The sequence below is a fragment of the Ipomoea nil genome, unplaced genomic scaffold, assembly GCF_001879475.1.
Source record: "Ipomoea nil cultivar Tokyo-kokei standard unplaced genomic scaffold, Asagao_1.1 scaffold1421, whole genome shotgun sequence".
NCBI lineage: Eukaryota > Viridiplantae > Streptophyta > Magnoliopsida > Solanales > Convolvulaceae > Ipomoea > Ipomoea nil.
The window spans coordinates 2209856-2226014 of NW_017617849.1; the positions used below are offsets into that span (position 1 = coordinate 2209856).

General features: G+C 33.7%; 2 protein-coding genes across 2 annotated transcripts in view; both read right to left on the reverse strand.

The window, feature by feature from the left end:
- Nucleotides 1–858: 858 nt before the first annotated feature.
- On the reverse strand, nucleotides 859–3757 carry LOC109187792. Its single transcript, XM_019338122.1, has 7 exons — nucleotides 3163–3757; nucleotides 3018–3068; nucleotides 2611–2739; nucleotides 2350–2455; nucleotides 2106–2147; nucleotides 1973–2029; nucleotides 859–1840 (listed from the first exon to the last, which is right to left on the reverse strand). Exons 1-7 carry the CDS (start codon nucleotides 3291–3293, stop codon nucleotides 1091–1093), a joined length of 1266 nt encoding a protein of 421 aa, XP_019193667.1. The 5' UTR covers nucleotides 3294–3757; the 3' UTR covers nucleotides 859–1090.
- Nucleotides 1150–16159, reverse strand: part of LOC109187793 (transcription factor EMB1444-like) — a 30295-nt gene continuing 15285 nt past the window's right edge. Inside the window, exons 2-9 of the mRNA XM_019338123.1 lie at nucleotides 11683–11842; nucleotides 11530–11580; nucleotides 11111–11239; nucleotides 10836–10941; nucleotides 10636–10677; nucleotides 10483–10539; nucleotides 9816–10386; nucleotides 1150–1234 (exon numbers count right to left, since the gene is read on the reverse strand). Coding sequence (XP_019193668.1) covers nucleotides 9838–10386; nucleotides 10483–10539; nucleotides 10636–10677; nucleotides 10836–10941; nucleotides 11111–11239; nucleotides 11530–11580; nucleotides 11683–11816 — 1068 coding nt within the window. The 5' untranslated portion in view covers nucleotides 11817–11842 and the 3' untranslated portion in view covers nucleotides 1150–1234; nucleotides 9816–9837. The remainder of the gene's footprint in view (nucleotides 1235–9815; nucleotides 10387–10482; nucleotides 10540–10635; nucleotides 10678–10835; nucleotides 10942–11110; nucleotides 11240–11529; nucleotides 11581–11682; nucleotides 11843–16159) is intronic.

Consider the following 16159-nt stretch of genomic DNA (forward strand, 5'->3'; position numbering starts at 1 on the left):
TAAAATGAGTACACACAAATTTGTATAAAAATACTAATTAAATGTGACCTCATCTCATTAGTTTTATTTGGGTGTAAAGTGTTGCAAAATCACATTTTCATATCTTCTACTCCGTATATACTAAAATGTAAGTAAAAAGTGGGAGTATATATAATGAACATTATTCATAAAATATTATTTGCAACTTTCCTAAAAAAGTTGAAAATAAGAACGCACCAACTACTACACTTTGACATTCTTACATAATTGAGCAACCAGAGAAGATAATTTGGTGGGGGTGGGGAGGTTAGTATGTATTCTGAGTGAAGTGATTTATTTTTCCATGTTTCTGAATTTTACAACTATTCATGTTTTGGCTAGCTAGCTAGGTGTTGCATCATGGAGACAGCGTATTTGAAGGAAACACGCAATACTTTTCTCTTTTATGTATGTGGACTGCTTCATATATACATACATATGCCTAATCTTCATAATGTAGCATTGAATCTGTAAATAATTAGACATATTTCACAATTTATAGAGCAATTTATTTTACTTTCTTAGGATTCTCTAATCCTAAACTAGACAACATAATCTAATGAAAAGAAAGATTGAACTCCAAATCACCACAAAAAGCAAACTGATCATGTCCCCTTAATAGATTCTAATCCTCCAAGTCAGTCACACGCCAGCTGCCCACCATATATAACTTATTAATGCATGCACTGTTAATTGCCAGTAACCCCTGCCCTGCACATTCAAATTATTAATTCTCTCGATAATGACGCTTTGACCATAGATTAAGATCACTAATTACAACTATAGCTTAAATTTTTATTATGTATTGAAAAACACGACAATATTTCTTTAGACCAGATGTATTGGCAATTCCAAGTAAACATATATTATCATATTTCTGGGAAAGATGAAGGTAATTTTTTAGTCTACATGAAATTGCACAAATGTTCATTGGGGGAAAAGGAAATTAGTCAAACCTATGAGCTAAAACAAAAACAAACACAGACTATAAGTGAAAATTAATACAGCTAAAAGATTTCACTAAATACATAACCCACTCTGCTTAACCCCTGCCTGCTGCTTAAACATATCATCATTCTAAGAAAGTTTCCATTACATCGGAGGAGCACATTCCGGCTTCGTTTCTAAATTCCCCGGGATTGTTTTGATGTTGCTCGAGTGAAGTTGAAGAAGACGACGAAGCCATTCTAGCAGGCAGCGTAAAGCTTCTCTTGAACTTGTGAACGCTATCCGGGTGGTGGTGGCTATCCAAGCTCAGGAATTCATTTGGATTAGCCCTGCCGCCATTCGTGGTGTGCAAACTTGAAGCGTCTGAATTTGGATTATTCGAGGTCTTTACTTCAAGGTTGAGAGGGTGATGATGGTTTTGGTCCATCTTGTTCCCTAAGTTATCCGGATTAAATAAAAGCCTGGAATCATCAGCTCTACCCGTGAGAGCATTGAAGAAACTCAACCCGTTAGGCCACTTGATATCAGCTTCGTGATCCCCCATCATGTCTTCCATTCGAGCTTCGGAGGAATGAGGAACGAGAAACATGTGGGATTCGTCTTTGGATGGTGGGATTCCAAGCTGCCTGACCCCCGAATTCTGATAGTTTGGAGAAGTTAAGACTGCAGGTGCTGAAGGCATAGGCCTCGGACCCCAGTTGAAAAGCGGTGGAGGGGGGCGGATTGAAATGGAAGGTTGCTTCAAAGGAAGTGTGGAGGAGGGTGAAGTGCTCCGCGTTGAAGAAAAGAGCTGGGAGAGATAGAAGCCAGACTGATAGCCAAGAGACTCAAAAGTATGTCTCATTCTCAGCACAAAATGTAGATCTTCTGGTATCTGAGAAGGATATATAAATACATTCTCCAAATAAGATCATTTCAATGCACTCATTCAGATCCAGAACCAGATTAATTGTCTAGCCATCTAAATAACAATAAGAAAAACCCAAAGATTAGAAAAAGAACTCACAATCTTGCAAGAGCCCAATTGCAATAAGCCATGTCCAGCTTGAATTACAGCAATAGTCTGGTCAACATAAAAATGAAGAAATAAATAAGTATGAAAACTATTGTGGATGACACAGAGATAATATGATTCTGACCTGGATGCCTGACTCAAACTGATCTGTCCACTCTGTGGGAAGCTGCAGGCATGAAGACACAGACAGGGACTCATCAGTCATTCTTAAAAGCAATTTCAAGAAGCCAATAATTGGCAGCAAGAAATCAACTTTCCTAAACCATCACAACAAGGCTCAAATTTCAGACACAAACTGTAATTGATGGAATCTTCTGAAACTAGAAAGATAACAACAAGTATAGGAAGTTGGCATTTTTTGTACTTACAGCATCAAATGAACTCTGCCAGTAGTTGGATATGTTTGGTTCACATTCTGTAGGCTCCTTGAAAACCCATTTATGACACTTATCAGATGCAACTTTCCCCATTAACCTGCAATCAACTCAACCAATCAACCCACCTACTGGTAAAATTTCTTGTCATTTTTACTTTTTATTTTCTTATACTCCCTTTTAACTATATCCACAGAGACAGTGAGAGGGAGGGAGGGTTAGAATCCAATACCAAATCACCTACCCAGTACCCACCCTTCTCCATAATTATATAACTGAATGGACATCTTGCTGAAGGCCTTTCTCACTGGGTCCTCCCCATCCATCTCTTCCAAACACTCTGCAACTCTCCCTCTGCAGAACCCATCTTCCCACATCAACATCCTGCTCCCATACAAAAACAAAGATAGTACCTTTTTACTTAAAACAAGCTTGGTAACTGAAATCAGCTGAAGCAAACTCAAGAAATAAGCACCTTTTGGTGCCAATTAAGTTCCTTTTTCTTGATTAATAAAAAGCAAATTTTTTTTGTAGATGCCCTACAATACCTCAGACCTTGAAACAGTCTTGACCGGTAAGCTAAAGTTGAGGTTATCAGTAAAAAAAAGTAAGAAGAAGAAGAAGAAGAATAAGAATATATATAGGGAATGAAGTGAACATACAAGCTACCATTGTCATCTCCAACCTTGCAACCATTGCCACCGCGAACTCTCCTGCAAGAAGAGAGACAAGAGGGGAGGAGATAAGCAAGCAAAATAGAGGAAAGGAGGAGGAATGGAAGAAGGGATTAGAGACAGAGAGACATACGGGCGAGGACGAATGGTCCAGAAGACTGAGTAAGTCCAGTCTGAGTTGAGACAAACGCTTCTGAGGGCCTCATGAAGGGCCATCATCCCAACTGCTTCTTTGCTCCTATCTGATGCTCCTGAGCCCACCATCTCTCTCTCTGTCTCTCTCTATCTCTCTCTATCTATCTATCTAGATCTCTCTCTCTTTCTTGCTTTTTCCCCCACTCCCTCCCTCTCTCTCTCTGCCTTTCTCGAGTAAAACCCTTTTTCTCTCTACTCCTATGGGAGCTACAACACTACTATTCTTGTCATGTAAATTTCTCCAACACTCTGCTGCTTTTATCTTTTTCTCTCTCAGCCTCACCAACTCCTACACAATGCTTATGAACCACAGGCCATACCCTTTCTTCATCTCTCTCTCTCTCTCTCTCCCCACCCAGCAAAAAAGTCTAAGCTTTTGCTGTGAACTTTATTTTATTTTTACCTTATTCACTCTCAGATAAACCAAACCTGATTACATGGGGAAAAAGGGTGTGCTAATTCTATGATAATGCAAATAGCCAAACACGGAAGAGGAGAGAGATATATAGACAGAGAGAGAGAAACCGTGAGAGAGTGAGGAAGGTGACAGCGTGTGTGCGTGCGTGTGTGAAGGATGTTTGAAGGTTGTTTACTTTTGTTTTTTACCAGGAAAATATGGGAGGCTGTGGGGTCACCTTTTATCCAACCCCCTCAGGGCTGAGAGACCTGACCTTAGCTGAGCTGGCAACTACAAGGAAAACCCCTTCACTTCTCATGCTTAAATTACTTATTTACCCCTTCTTGTGTCGGGTAAAACTTTAAAGGGCGATAAAAATCGCAGCCTCAGTAGTGACAGTATTGACTCTTTTGTGCTTCAATAAGTTGAGAATATAGTTATAAACAGATACTGTATTATAACAAAGTCAATAATACTGAAGAAAAAAATCTTAGCCAAGAATTTAAATGATGAAAAATATCATAATTAATGACTTATAATTTTATAATTACTAAATCAATAATCTGAACAATCTGATTTACCTCTATTAACACAAAACATAAACTCTAACACGAAACTAGGAAATCAAAGGTGGCAGACTTAGCACTCACATGATGCTGTCTGTTTGAAGTTTGAAGTCAATGCATGCAACATGGTCTGCTTTGAATATTGTTGCAATATCAGGTGGATTTTTACTTATTTCCAGACTATTTCACACGATTTTCACACACAATTGCATCCCATTTTCCAACCCCATATGCATTTTTTTTCTTTAATTTGCTTCACCAAATCAAATTAAAGATGAGTCACAACATCATAAAAAGGGGTTTAAATGTATAATTAAACTTACAGATAGCTACATCATTATTCATTACTACACATTCTTAAATTCCACTTTAAGATTTAGCAGTTGTCATGCATAGTACGTAGTTTTATATACAATTTGTGTCCGTACCGGCTTAACCCACTAGTTCAGTAGATAATATTTCGAAGAAGAAACCAATAACGTTTGAACATCGACAATTACAGTGTATGGATAATGCTTAAAGTAGGCAGGTTCATTGTGGACACCAGCAACGTGATTTATATTGTCTCAAATGCTGTCAAATTCTTGGATAATAATATACATATATGCCTCATAGCGCAGCTAAGCGTCCTTCAATTCTTTACTTTCTACAACTACTTTCTATAGCAACGGAAAAGAACACTCACGACATGTGTTTTATATCATCGTTGAAGTTGTCTTGGTAGCAGTTGTGTTACATCCTTTTTTTAATTTCCTCCCCCGCTAAGGCCACAACTTGTGCATGTAACCTACATAACACAATTCTTTGTCAACTAGAAAGACAGTTTTTTTTTTTTTTTTCTTTCATTTCTTTTTGTCTAAAATATGTATTGTTAGAATTGTGAATAGGCTGACATGGAGGCAAGAAAGCGAATAAAAGTCTTGTAATGAACCTAACAAACTAGACCATAATGAATACAAGTCAACCCAAGACTAAAATTTTGAAACTAATCGCCCATTAGCTAATTAAATCTATAGTCTCATAAATCTATATATAATTTTCTCCTTTTTGGTTTCCTTTACTTTGTATTCTGAAAAAAAAAAATCATGGTAAATAAACTAAATTTAGTATCGTTTCTTCCTAACATGATAGAGCAAGATTAATTAATCTAATAAAAATATACTAAATTTATCCAATAGTGAGGGAATGACAACAAGCCAAATAATACTAAGTTATCGACCCTCCTAAAGCTTAATATGATGACTTTGGGTTGTTGATAATCAGGTTCATATAGCATTATATGAATATCCCATACGTGATCGTGTGTGTATTGTTTGTATTTATTTTAAAAATATATATATTAATTGAGCTTCTGGACTGTTTAAATAATACCCTTCAAGAAGTTTTGAATGACTTTTGGGATGAGTATTACTGTATTAGTAATATTCCTTCAAATTCAAGTAATTTTAAATGTATTCGAATAAATAGTTTGGTACCCTACCCTTTGCTATCCCATTAAATACCAAATCTTGTACATGAAACAAGTGCAATTAGAGGTGTCCATGGTTGGATTTAACTGATGGTTAAAAATCAAATCATGCATGGTGTGAATCAACCCTAAACTGTAATTGTACATAAGATTTCGGTTAAGGTTTGAACAAGGCGGACTATAGTTACGGTTAAGGTTTTTTTTTTTTGATGAACCATGAACTGTTAAATAAGATGGTTCACGCGATTACAAATTGTTACTATAAAAAAAATCTAATAAGGTAGGACCATGAGTTCACAACTTACTTTAGTACTTTACAAATTTAGTCTTGGTAAAATTAAGTGCAAGTTCTTCCTTAAAACAAAATTTGTAATACTTTAAACATTAAAACATAGCTACAATATTTTTTTTTTAAACTTTGGTCGACATTGTTGGTGACCTCGCTCCCTCGTTGACATCTGACGTTCACCTAAATTTGTTTGAATTTAGGCAAAGACATTTTCTTTGATCATATTCAAAGTATCTTCATCCAAATCGAACAAAGATGACTTCATCTCTTACGAGAAATGATAAAAATGAAAAGTCTTATTTTTATTACAATAAAAGCCAAGTTTTTTAAAAAAAAAAAAAATATTTTTTTAATATCAAATTTATATTATTATTATTATTATTATTATGCTACATTAATTTTAAAAATACAGAATTTGGGTCAAATTACTTTAGAAAGTCATATTACGTATCTTGTCAACATATATTACTTAATGATAACCTACTAAAGGTACTAATGGTATTTTAAACAAGTTTAAGGGTCATTTTCCCTCAAATTTTAATGAGAAATTTGGTATGAGGGGCAATAAAGACATTTTAATGATGGGGAATCTTTACCAGTCAAAAGCAAATAAGGTCTCTGAGAGCTTAGATTTGATGCTAATATTATAAGCATTATTAAATAATTGAGTGCTGAGTTGAAAGAATAATATCCCTATCTCTATCCCTATCCCAATTCATTATTAATAATATTGTACGGTCTTTGTTAAAATACTCCACAAATTTTATCATTTTGGCGCTCCCTTCCCCTCCTTAAAATACTCACCTACTTCCTCATGAAGTATTCCAATTTCACTCTAACTCAACATTACACCTTTTTTGTTGGTACATTATTTTCGCTATTTAATAATTACATTTTATATTCAATTTTAAATAAAATTTAAACCTGAATTATTTAAAACTTCCATTTTAGAAGATAAAAAAAAAAAATGGCACCGGGCAATAATAATAATTTCCAGCGTGTTATATACTTATATATGAAAAGAAAAAAGGTGTGCCGGGTAGCATAAGGTAAAAAGTAAAAAAGCAAGGGAGTATGAAATGGGAAATGACAGGATTTAATATTAACCAAACAAATAAACAAACAATGTAATAAAGAATAAGAGATTAAGGAGTCACGTGCACACGTGCCGTGGCAGTGAGTCGGTGCATCGTTTACCATAAAGAAGTACGGAGTAAATAAAAGAAAAAAAAAAAAAAAAAAAAAAAAAAAAAAAAAAAAAAAAAAAAGAGCAGCGCACGAATTGCGGGGCACTACATTTCCCACGCGCCTTTCCGTTGTCATCTCCAACCTTACCTGCAACCATTGCCACCGCCAACTCTCCTGCAAGAAGAGAGATCAGAAAAGAGGGAGGAGATAAGCAAAGATGAGAGAGAGGCGGCATATATACGGGCCGGGCAAGGACGAATGGTCCACCGGCCAGTCTGATCGAGTTGAGACAAACGCTAGCTTCTGAGGCATCAAGGGTCACTCAACAGGTACATGGGCTAGATCATACTAAAAGATTGAATTCAATCAATTAGTCAATCTAACCCATAGACTTATAAATTCATATATTCTCACTTATTTTATCAATGTGGGACACTCTTAACATCTCTCCGTACTTGTTCTCATGTAAATTTCTCCAACTTAACACTCTGATCTGTTGCTTCGGAAAGTGTACGTAGAGCTGAGCGAGCTGATCGGAGGGACATGGAGCATGTTACGTTACCTTGAAACTACAAAAGGCATGCAAGAGCATGTGATAGATGCAGTAAGTTTGATTCTGCATTTTAACAATTATGTTTGTCAGTGATTTTCTGGTTCCTTCTGGAATATAATATTACAGTGTTTTTATAACATTCATAACATATACATAATAGTGCTGCTGACTCTGAAAGTATATATATAAAATGTAAGTGTATTAATTAAATTAATTTAATTGGAATGACAAAATACAAAACTAGCTCTATACCATCTCAATAGAGGATAGAAAACCTTTCAACGAAGCTAAGTCTCTAAATGTACTTAATTAGGTATCTTCAAACATCTTATTACTATTATATTGACCTGAATCAACTCGATAAGGACATACATGTGACGCAACTGATCTTAATATGGCACAATCAGGCTACAAGTAATTAATATACAATAAGGTCAATAGGTCCAAGTCGATCTCATGCCAAAAAAAATTATTTAATTAAACAATTGATAAAAATTTACAATATGAAATATACTTAAAATAGAATATTAACATTGGAGACAAGTTTTAGTACGAATTGTTTCTACAATGAAATTTAATTTCTTGAAAAATATAGTTTAACTTTTTGAGAATCTAATGAAAATTTTCACCATGATAATAAATAACAACTTTTTATGGTTGATTGTAATGATTGTAGAATTTGATATGAAATGCAAAATCATTATCTTATAAATCACAAAATTCAAAATGAGTTAATTTTTCTTTTAGCCCAAAGTGTTAGAAATTTTATTACTCTGTTTAATTATTGTTGAAGACTTGAAGTAGAGACTAATGTTTTTCTATAGTTCTTGATTATACCACAAATGTGAATCATTAAGACCAAATGGATGATGTACTAGTAGGATGGGTTAATATCTCTAGTAACAATATTGATGGGGATATAGGGAATGTATACTTTACAAATAGGTCTATCCCACAAGTTTTGAAGCTTTCATGACTTCCTAGATTGGGAAGCCAACCTTGAAAGTCGATTTATGGTAGCACAAATATTGTATAAGTTGTCAATATTTTGAAGGTCATCCCTCTCGACTAAAATTGTCCACTAATGTCTACCACATTAGCTTATTAGTGAATCTCCAATATGCTCAAACTCTATAAGAGCATCTCCAATAGTGATTTTTTTTGTGATTTTTGAGGTGCCAATTAGGAAAGAGAAGAAGGGAAAAGAGACAAACAAAATTGAAAAACGGGTTTGAGGCGAAAAAAAAAAAAAAAAAAAAAAAAAAAAAAAACAGAGCTTCGGCCGTGCCGACTAGCACAGTCTGTGCAACCCACTCATGCATGCACCTCTCATTTTCCTTTTCTCTCTCATGACAGCCCCACAAAACAATATTTTTTGCTGGAGGAACTCATATCTTCTCTCTTATTCCTCTCCATCCTCTACATAAGTCGTGTTCTCATAAAATAAAAAAAAAAAAATAAAGAAAATGGGAATACTCTAAAAATTGTGGTCTATACTTTTTTAGACTCGAGTACAATGGAGGGAAAGGGAAAGTCAAACCCCACTCAGCTAGAACCAGCACCAATTAAAAGTGAAAAAAGTAATTCTACATGTACTCTCATTTTGTACTTCATATGATGATTTGGCATGCTTTGATTGTTTAATTTTATAGGGGTCATGATATTTATCAATTTTTTTTTTCTTTTTTCCAATCAAATTGAACATAAGTGGGAGTAAAAGTAGGGAGTATGTTTTTAGGAGTACATGTAGTATTTTTGAAGTGAAAATAGAGCTAAAGGATTCCCCAAATACTGTTGAAAAATTTTCCTATGATAATGGTAATGAACAAGGATTTAAGATTGAGCATGAATCCAACAAATACATGTCTTTCAATTCACCCTTAACCCACTGATCTGCTCAATCCTGCATACACATGCATATATATATATATATATATATATATATATATATATATATATATATATATATATATATATATATATATATATATATATATATATATCATTCTAAGAAAGTTTCCTTCTTTGTTTCTAAATTCCCCGGGATTGTTTTGATGCTGCTGCTCTAGTGAAGTTGATGAAGACGATGATGCCATTCTAGCAGGCAGCGTATGTAAAGCTCCTCTTCAACTTGTTTTCCATTTTGCGAAAGCTAGCTATCTGGGTGGTGGCTGTCCAAGCTCAAGAATTCATTAGGATTAGCCTCGCCATTGGTGTGCAAACTTGAAGCCGCATCTGAATATGGATTTGAAGTAGTAGTGTTTACTTGAAGGTTGAGAGTGTGATGGTTTTGGTCCATCTTGTTCCCTAAGGTATCCGGATTAAATAAAAGGCTGGAATCATCAGCTCTACCCGTGAGAGCATTGAAGAAACTCAACCCGTTAGGCCATTTGATTTCATCAGCTTCGTGATGATCTCCCATTCGAGCTTCTTCTTCTTCTTCTTCAGATGCATGAGGAAATCCAAGCCTGACCGATGAGTTGTGATGATAGTTTGGAGAAGGCATAGGCCTGGGACCCCAGTTGAAAAGTGGGGGAGGGGGCCGGATGATTGAAATGGAAGGTTGCTTCAAAGGAAGTGTGGAGGAGGGTGAAGTGCTCCGCGTTGAAGAAAAAAGCTGGGAGAGATAGAAGCCAGATTGATAGCCAAGAGACTCAAAAGTATGTCTCATTCTCAGCACAAAATGGAGATCTTCTGGTATCTGAGAGAGATCAGATGCATATATGCATGCATAAATAATACATTATTATTCCATCTCCAAATAATTAAATATGAAGAGAAAAAGAAACTAACTCACAATCTTGCAAGACCCCAATTGCAAAAGGCCATGTCCAGCTTGAATTACAGCAATAGTCTGGTCAACATAAAAATGAAGAAATAAATAACCAAAAAAGTATGAAAACCTACTATATATATATATTATTGTAGGTTGATGGCATTTGATTCTCACCTGGATGCCTGACTCGAACTGATCTGTCCACTCTAAGGGAAGCTGCAGGCATCAAGACACAGACTCATTCTTAAAAGCATTTCAACAAACCAATAATTGACAGCAACGCTCAATATATAGATAGAGTTAATAATTCATGGAGGCTAGGGAAACTAAAAACAACAAGCATATATAGCAAGTTGGTATTTTCCTGTACTTACGGCATCAAATGAACTCTGCCAGTAGTTGGATATGTTTGGTTCACATTCTGTAGGTTCCTTGAAAACCCATTTATGACACTTATCAGATGCAACTTTCCCCATTAACCTGAAATCAATTCAACCAATCAACCCACCTACTGGTAAAATTTCTACTTGGTTTTTTTTTTTTGGGTTTACAAATACTCCCTTTTAACTAGAGACAGTGAGAGGAGGGGGGGTTTAGACTTTAGAATCCAATATATAATACCAAATATAATCACCTACCCAGTACCCACCCTTCTCCATAATTATATAACTGAATGGACATCTTGCTGAAGGCCTTTCTCACTGGGTCTTCCCCATCAATCTCTTCCAAACACTCTGCAACTCTCCCTCTGCAGAACCCATCTTCCCACATCAACATCCTGCGTCCATACAACAACAAAGATAATACCTTTTTACTTTTTTTTAAAACGAAGCTTTTCCGGCCAAGAAATCACTTACACTAAATTAAAAGCTAAGCTTGATAACTGAGATCAGCTCAAGAAATAAGCACCTTTATTTTGATGCAAATTAAGTTCCTTTTTCTTGACTATTTAATAAAGAGCAAATTTATAGTAGATCGCTTATAAGACCTCAAACCTTGATACAGTCTAAGCAAAAGTTGAGGTTATCAGTAAAAAGAATAAAAATATATATAGGGAAGTGAACATACAAGCTTCCATTGTCATCTCCAACCTTGCAACCATTCCCACCGCGAAGTCTCCTGCAAGAAGATAGACAAGAGGGGAGGAGATAAGCAAGCAAGCAAGCAAAATAGAGGAAAGAAGGAGGAATGGAAGAAGGGATTAGAGACAGAGAGACATACGGGCGAGGACGAATGGTCCAGAAGACTGAGTAAGTCCAGTCTGATGAGTTGAGACAAACGCTTCTGAGGGCTTCATGAAGGGCCATCATCCCAACTGCTTCTTTGCTCCTATCTGATGCTCCTGAGCCCACCATCTCTCTCTCTCTCTCTCTCTCTCTCTATATGCCTTTCTCAAGTAAAACCCTTTTCTCGATCTCTACTCCTATGGGAGCTGCGCTACAACACTACTATTATTCTTCTCATGTAAATTTCTGCTAGCTTAGCTTAGTCTGCTGCTTCGGTAAGTGTACGTATAGTAGAAGGAGATGGAGCATGTTACGTTGAAACTAGAAAAGGCAAGAGCATGTGATCTACATTTTAAACAATTCAGTTTGTCAGAACAAGTGATTTTCCGTTTAATATAAATTAATTGCAGTGTTTTTATAGCATTATTGATAAGATATAAATGATACTATATAGTACTGTGAGTATAAAAAGCAAGTGTATAAATGATACCAAATTAAACCTGTTCATCAAGTTTGGCTTTGAATTGTATTCGGATCATGGTAAAACTTCAATTTTATATTTTATCATTCCTTTATCTAACCAGAACTTTTTGTATTCTTATAAATACTTCAGAACTTTTTGTATTCTTATAAATACTTTGTAAATAAGGAATACAAAGTCCTAATAACATCATTCATCAGCTTTGGATATTATTGCATTATCATCCATTCCAGAATTTCACACAGAATTGCATCCTATTTTCCAACCCTATCTTTTTCTTCGCTTCACATAATAATCAAATTAAAGATGCATGAACCAAAACATCATTAAAAAAAAGGGTCTTTAAATGTATAATTAAGCTTATAGATGGCTACATCATTACATTCTTAAACTCCCCTTTAAGATTAGCAGCTGTCATGGATAGTAGTAGGTATATATACAACCTGTGTCCTGCCAAATTCTTGGCCACAAGTCCACAATTCGTGCAGGCCTATATAAGACATTTCTTTGCCAAACATGGATCACATGTTTTTTTTCCGTTCTTTTTGGTTAAATGTGTATTGTTCAAATTATGAATTTGGGTTGGAGACCGGAAAACCAATACAAGTCTTGTCATGAACTTAACAATTCAACTAGTTCATAATGAATTTGAGTCAAATCAAGACTAAATTTTTGAATCTAATCCATTATTAACTAGTTGAATTTTGAATTTTTCATCTTTGATTCCATGAATATTTAAACATCTTCACGTTTGGTCCCAAAATATTAATTTTTTGCACATTGTGTCCGACGACTTTTAAAATATTAGCGTATTTGATCCTCAGACTTAATTTCTGATCACTGATACGGTGACCAATTTTATCCTTCAAATAAGTCACTTGATTATTATGCACTTGTGTTCAATCAAATAGAGATACAAATGTGATCATTGGTGATCAAAAATTAGATCAGAGGATCAAACATGACAATATTTTAAAAGTCATAAGACTAAATGTAATAATAATAATAATCTGCAACCAAATATGAAATTGTCCAATAGCTGTTGGACTAAAAGTGAAAAAAAACTCTTAAATTTATATTTTATCCTTTTTTACATTTATATTTTATCTTTTTTACATGTATATTTTAGATTTAAGTTTAATGGTGGGGTTGTATATAGTATTTAGGGGGAAATTGGGGTGAGGGACAATAACCAAGATATTCAAAGACGGGGAGGGAATCTTTACCAGTCAAAACTCAAAAGCAAAAAGGTCTGTGAGGGGTTAGATTTGATGCTAATATTATAAGCATTATATTAATAATAAATAATTGAGTGCTGAGATGAAAGAATAATATCCCTTTAATTAATATATTGTACGGTGTTCGTTAAATACTCCAAAAAATAAATTATGATTTGAGCGCTCCCCTCCTTAGCTTAATACTTACTCACCTACCTATCTACTCCGATCCCATCTCACCCTAAGTTAACATTACATATTTTGTTTTGTTTTTTTTTTTTTTAACATAATTTCTACTATCTAACAATTACATTTTATGTTCCATTCTAATTAATTGTAAACGTGAATTATTTTAAACCTACTTTCATTTTAATATTTTATAAAAACTATATTAACATTATTTTTGCTTTGATTCCAAAAAATCAAATTTACAAGACGTTTGGTTGAAATAAAGAGATTAGGGGGAAAATAAATTGTAATTTGGTGAAAAAAAATAAGGTAGAATAAATTATGAATTCAAATTATATTATTTTGGTAGGGAGGAATAGAATAATTGAGAATGGGAAGGACAGAAGTGATATAAAGATTAAAATATCTTTGTGTAATAATAATAATAATAATAAATAAAAATAAAATAATAATAATAATAATAATAATAATAATAATAATAAAGGAGAATTTAGTCATTTTCCTCTTCTTTTTTTTTTTTCCTTTCCTAAGTGCATTGAATTAGAATTTCTAGGGGATACATGAATTCTAATTCCACAAAAAGAGAGAATTCCAATTTCGTCCAATTAAATCCTGTAATTTAGCATGTCAAAATTATGTTAGAAACAAAATGCAATTACACCCTACCAAACAGCTTGTAAATGTTATTAAGCTATAATGTTAAAATTTGCACTTTAAAGTTAAAAAAAAAAAAAAAAAATTTAATGGGATGTCACAATGTTTTTTTTTTTTTTTTCAAACTGAATTAGATCCTTTAATTTAGATGTTTCTGGATAGACATCTAAGATTGGTTATTAATTCTTTCCTATGAGCATGTTCTCATGTAAGTAGGCCCTATATCTATGAGAATTTATTTTCAAAAGAAAAATTAAGAACCAATTTCAGCTATCAATTTGAAAAAACTCTAACAAATCTAAACCAAAGAAAGGAAAAACACACTAGATTTTGGTAAATAACTCAATTTATAAGTGCATTAAATATTATGTGAACGTGCATTTTATAGTGTTGCAAAGTGCATTATGTACTAAACTTATTATACTCTCAAAACTAAAAGAACTAAAAAAAAATAAATTTTTTCCAAAGTTTTGAATGGAGTTTAATTTTCTTTGACTCAGTGAAATTATAGTGGATAGTCAGTCATTAGTATATTATTATTGACCCTTCATTGTTGTTTATCACTATACTAGTTAATTGAACCACGTTGTGCAATTAAATCAATGTTCAATGATAAAAAAAAAAAAAATGTAAAATTACATTATAAAAAATAATAATAATAATAAATAAATAAATATAAAACTATTATAGTTCTATTAAAGAGTTAATACTCAAAATGATCCTCAACTATAATGATTTTTTTTTCAATTTCGTCATAAACAAATTTTGTGACTTAGGGTGTGTTTGGTTCGCACATAGGAATCGGAATCGGAATAGGTATCAAAGACTTGGTAATGGTAATAGGTTTTGGTGAAAGTATTTAACATGTTTGGTAGTAGGGTGGAATGAGAATAGTTACTAATAGTAGTGCTTGAAAATAAATAAGGGAATAAAACCCTTATTGTATTTGGGTATGAGTTTTTCAATTGATGGGGTATTCGAAACCCATAGTAGTGTTCTAAAAACCTATCAACCAAACAACAACAATCACTTTCATACCCATTCCTATGGGCAAAACCTACCAACCAAACACACCCTTAATGTATTCCTAGACTTTTGTGTTTTTGCTCAATTTAATATTTCATTATATTTGTTATTTCGTCCATTTGGTGTTAAATAGAGGGACAATTCAGTAATTTCAATATTGATATCTCTTTACTCCTAGACATGCGAAATGCGAAATCCATCTTTCTTTTACGAATTACTCCCAAACCTGCAAATATAAAATTTGATTCGTAGGTCTGCAGTAATTATGAAAGTAATTTGTAAAAGAAAGAGGAATTAAAATGTACATTCAGTACACGAATAATGTACTTTTTATTATGGTCCACAGAGCATTATTTGTACCATAGTCCATACACTAATTTGTCATTAAATTCCTAAGTTGTTTCGTATTGGATATACTTCTTGAATTTCCTTGATCCTTTTAATTACTTTCTTGGGTCGGTTCATGTAACACATACCCTTTTAGTTGACTAGTTCGATTGGTCAGCCCAATATACCATCCATCAATGTACATAAATTCACTATTGTTAATGTGATTTTTATGTATTTAATTTTTTAATGTAGCAACAATATTATTTTTATGTACTTAATCCATCATGTATTCACGTAATGTGAATCCTGACCTATAATATAATTTGGCACTGATGGGCCGGCCAATTTCTTTAATTGCGGTCTATCTTGCCACTGCAGGCACTGGCAAATTATGTCCTGGACCCGTGTCCACAATGAATTGTGGACACGGGCCCAAAACGACGTTGTTTAAAAAAAAAAAGTGTCATTTAGTTAAAAAATAATAATAATAAAAAATTGTGTGCGTTTTGTCGTTAACGACGTTATTTTTTTTGGATTATGAATGTACAGTTATGCTGTTATGAATGTACAGTTAT

Bases quoted from the DNA above. Each gene is read 5' to 3' on its own strand.
- LOC109187792 (XM_019338122.1), bottom strand. From the start codon at position 3,293: ATGGTGGGCTCAGGAGCATCAGATAGGAGCAAAGAAGCAGTTGGGATG. The intron at 2,456-2,610 runs GTGGGTACTGGG...AGTTGATTGCAG, and splicing joins TTATATAATTATGGAGAAGG to GTTAATGGGGAAAGTTGCAT. The intron at 2,148-2,349 runs GTAAGTACAAAA...TCATGCCTGCAG, and splicing joins GGCAGAGTTCATTTGATGCT to CTTCCCACAGAGTGGACAGA.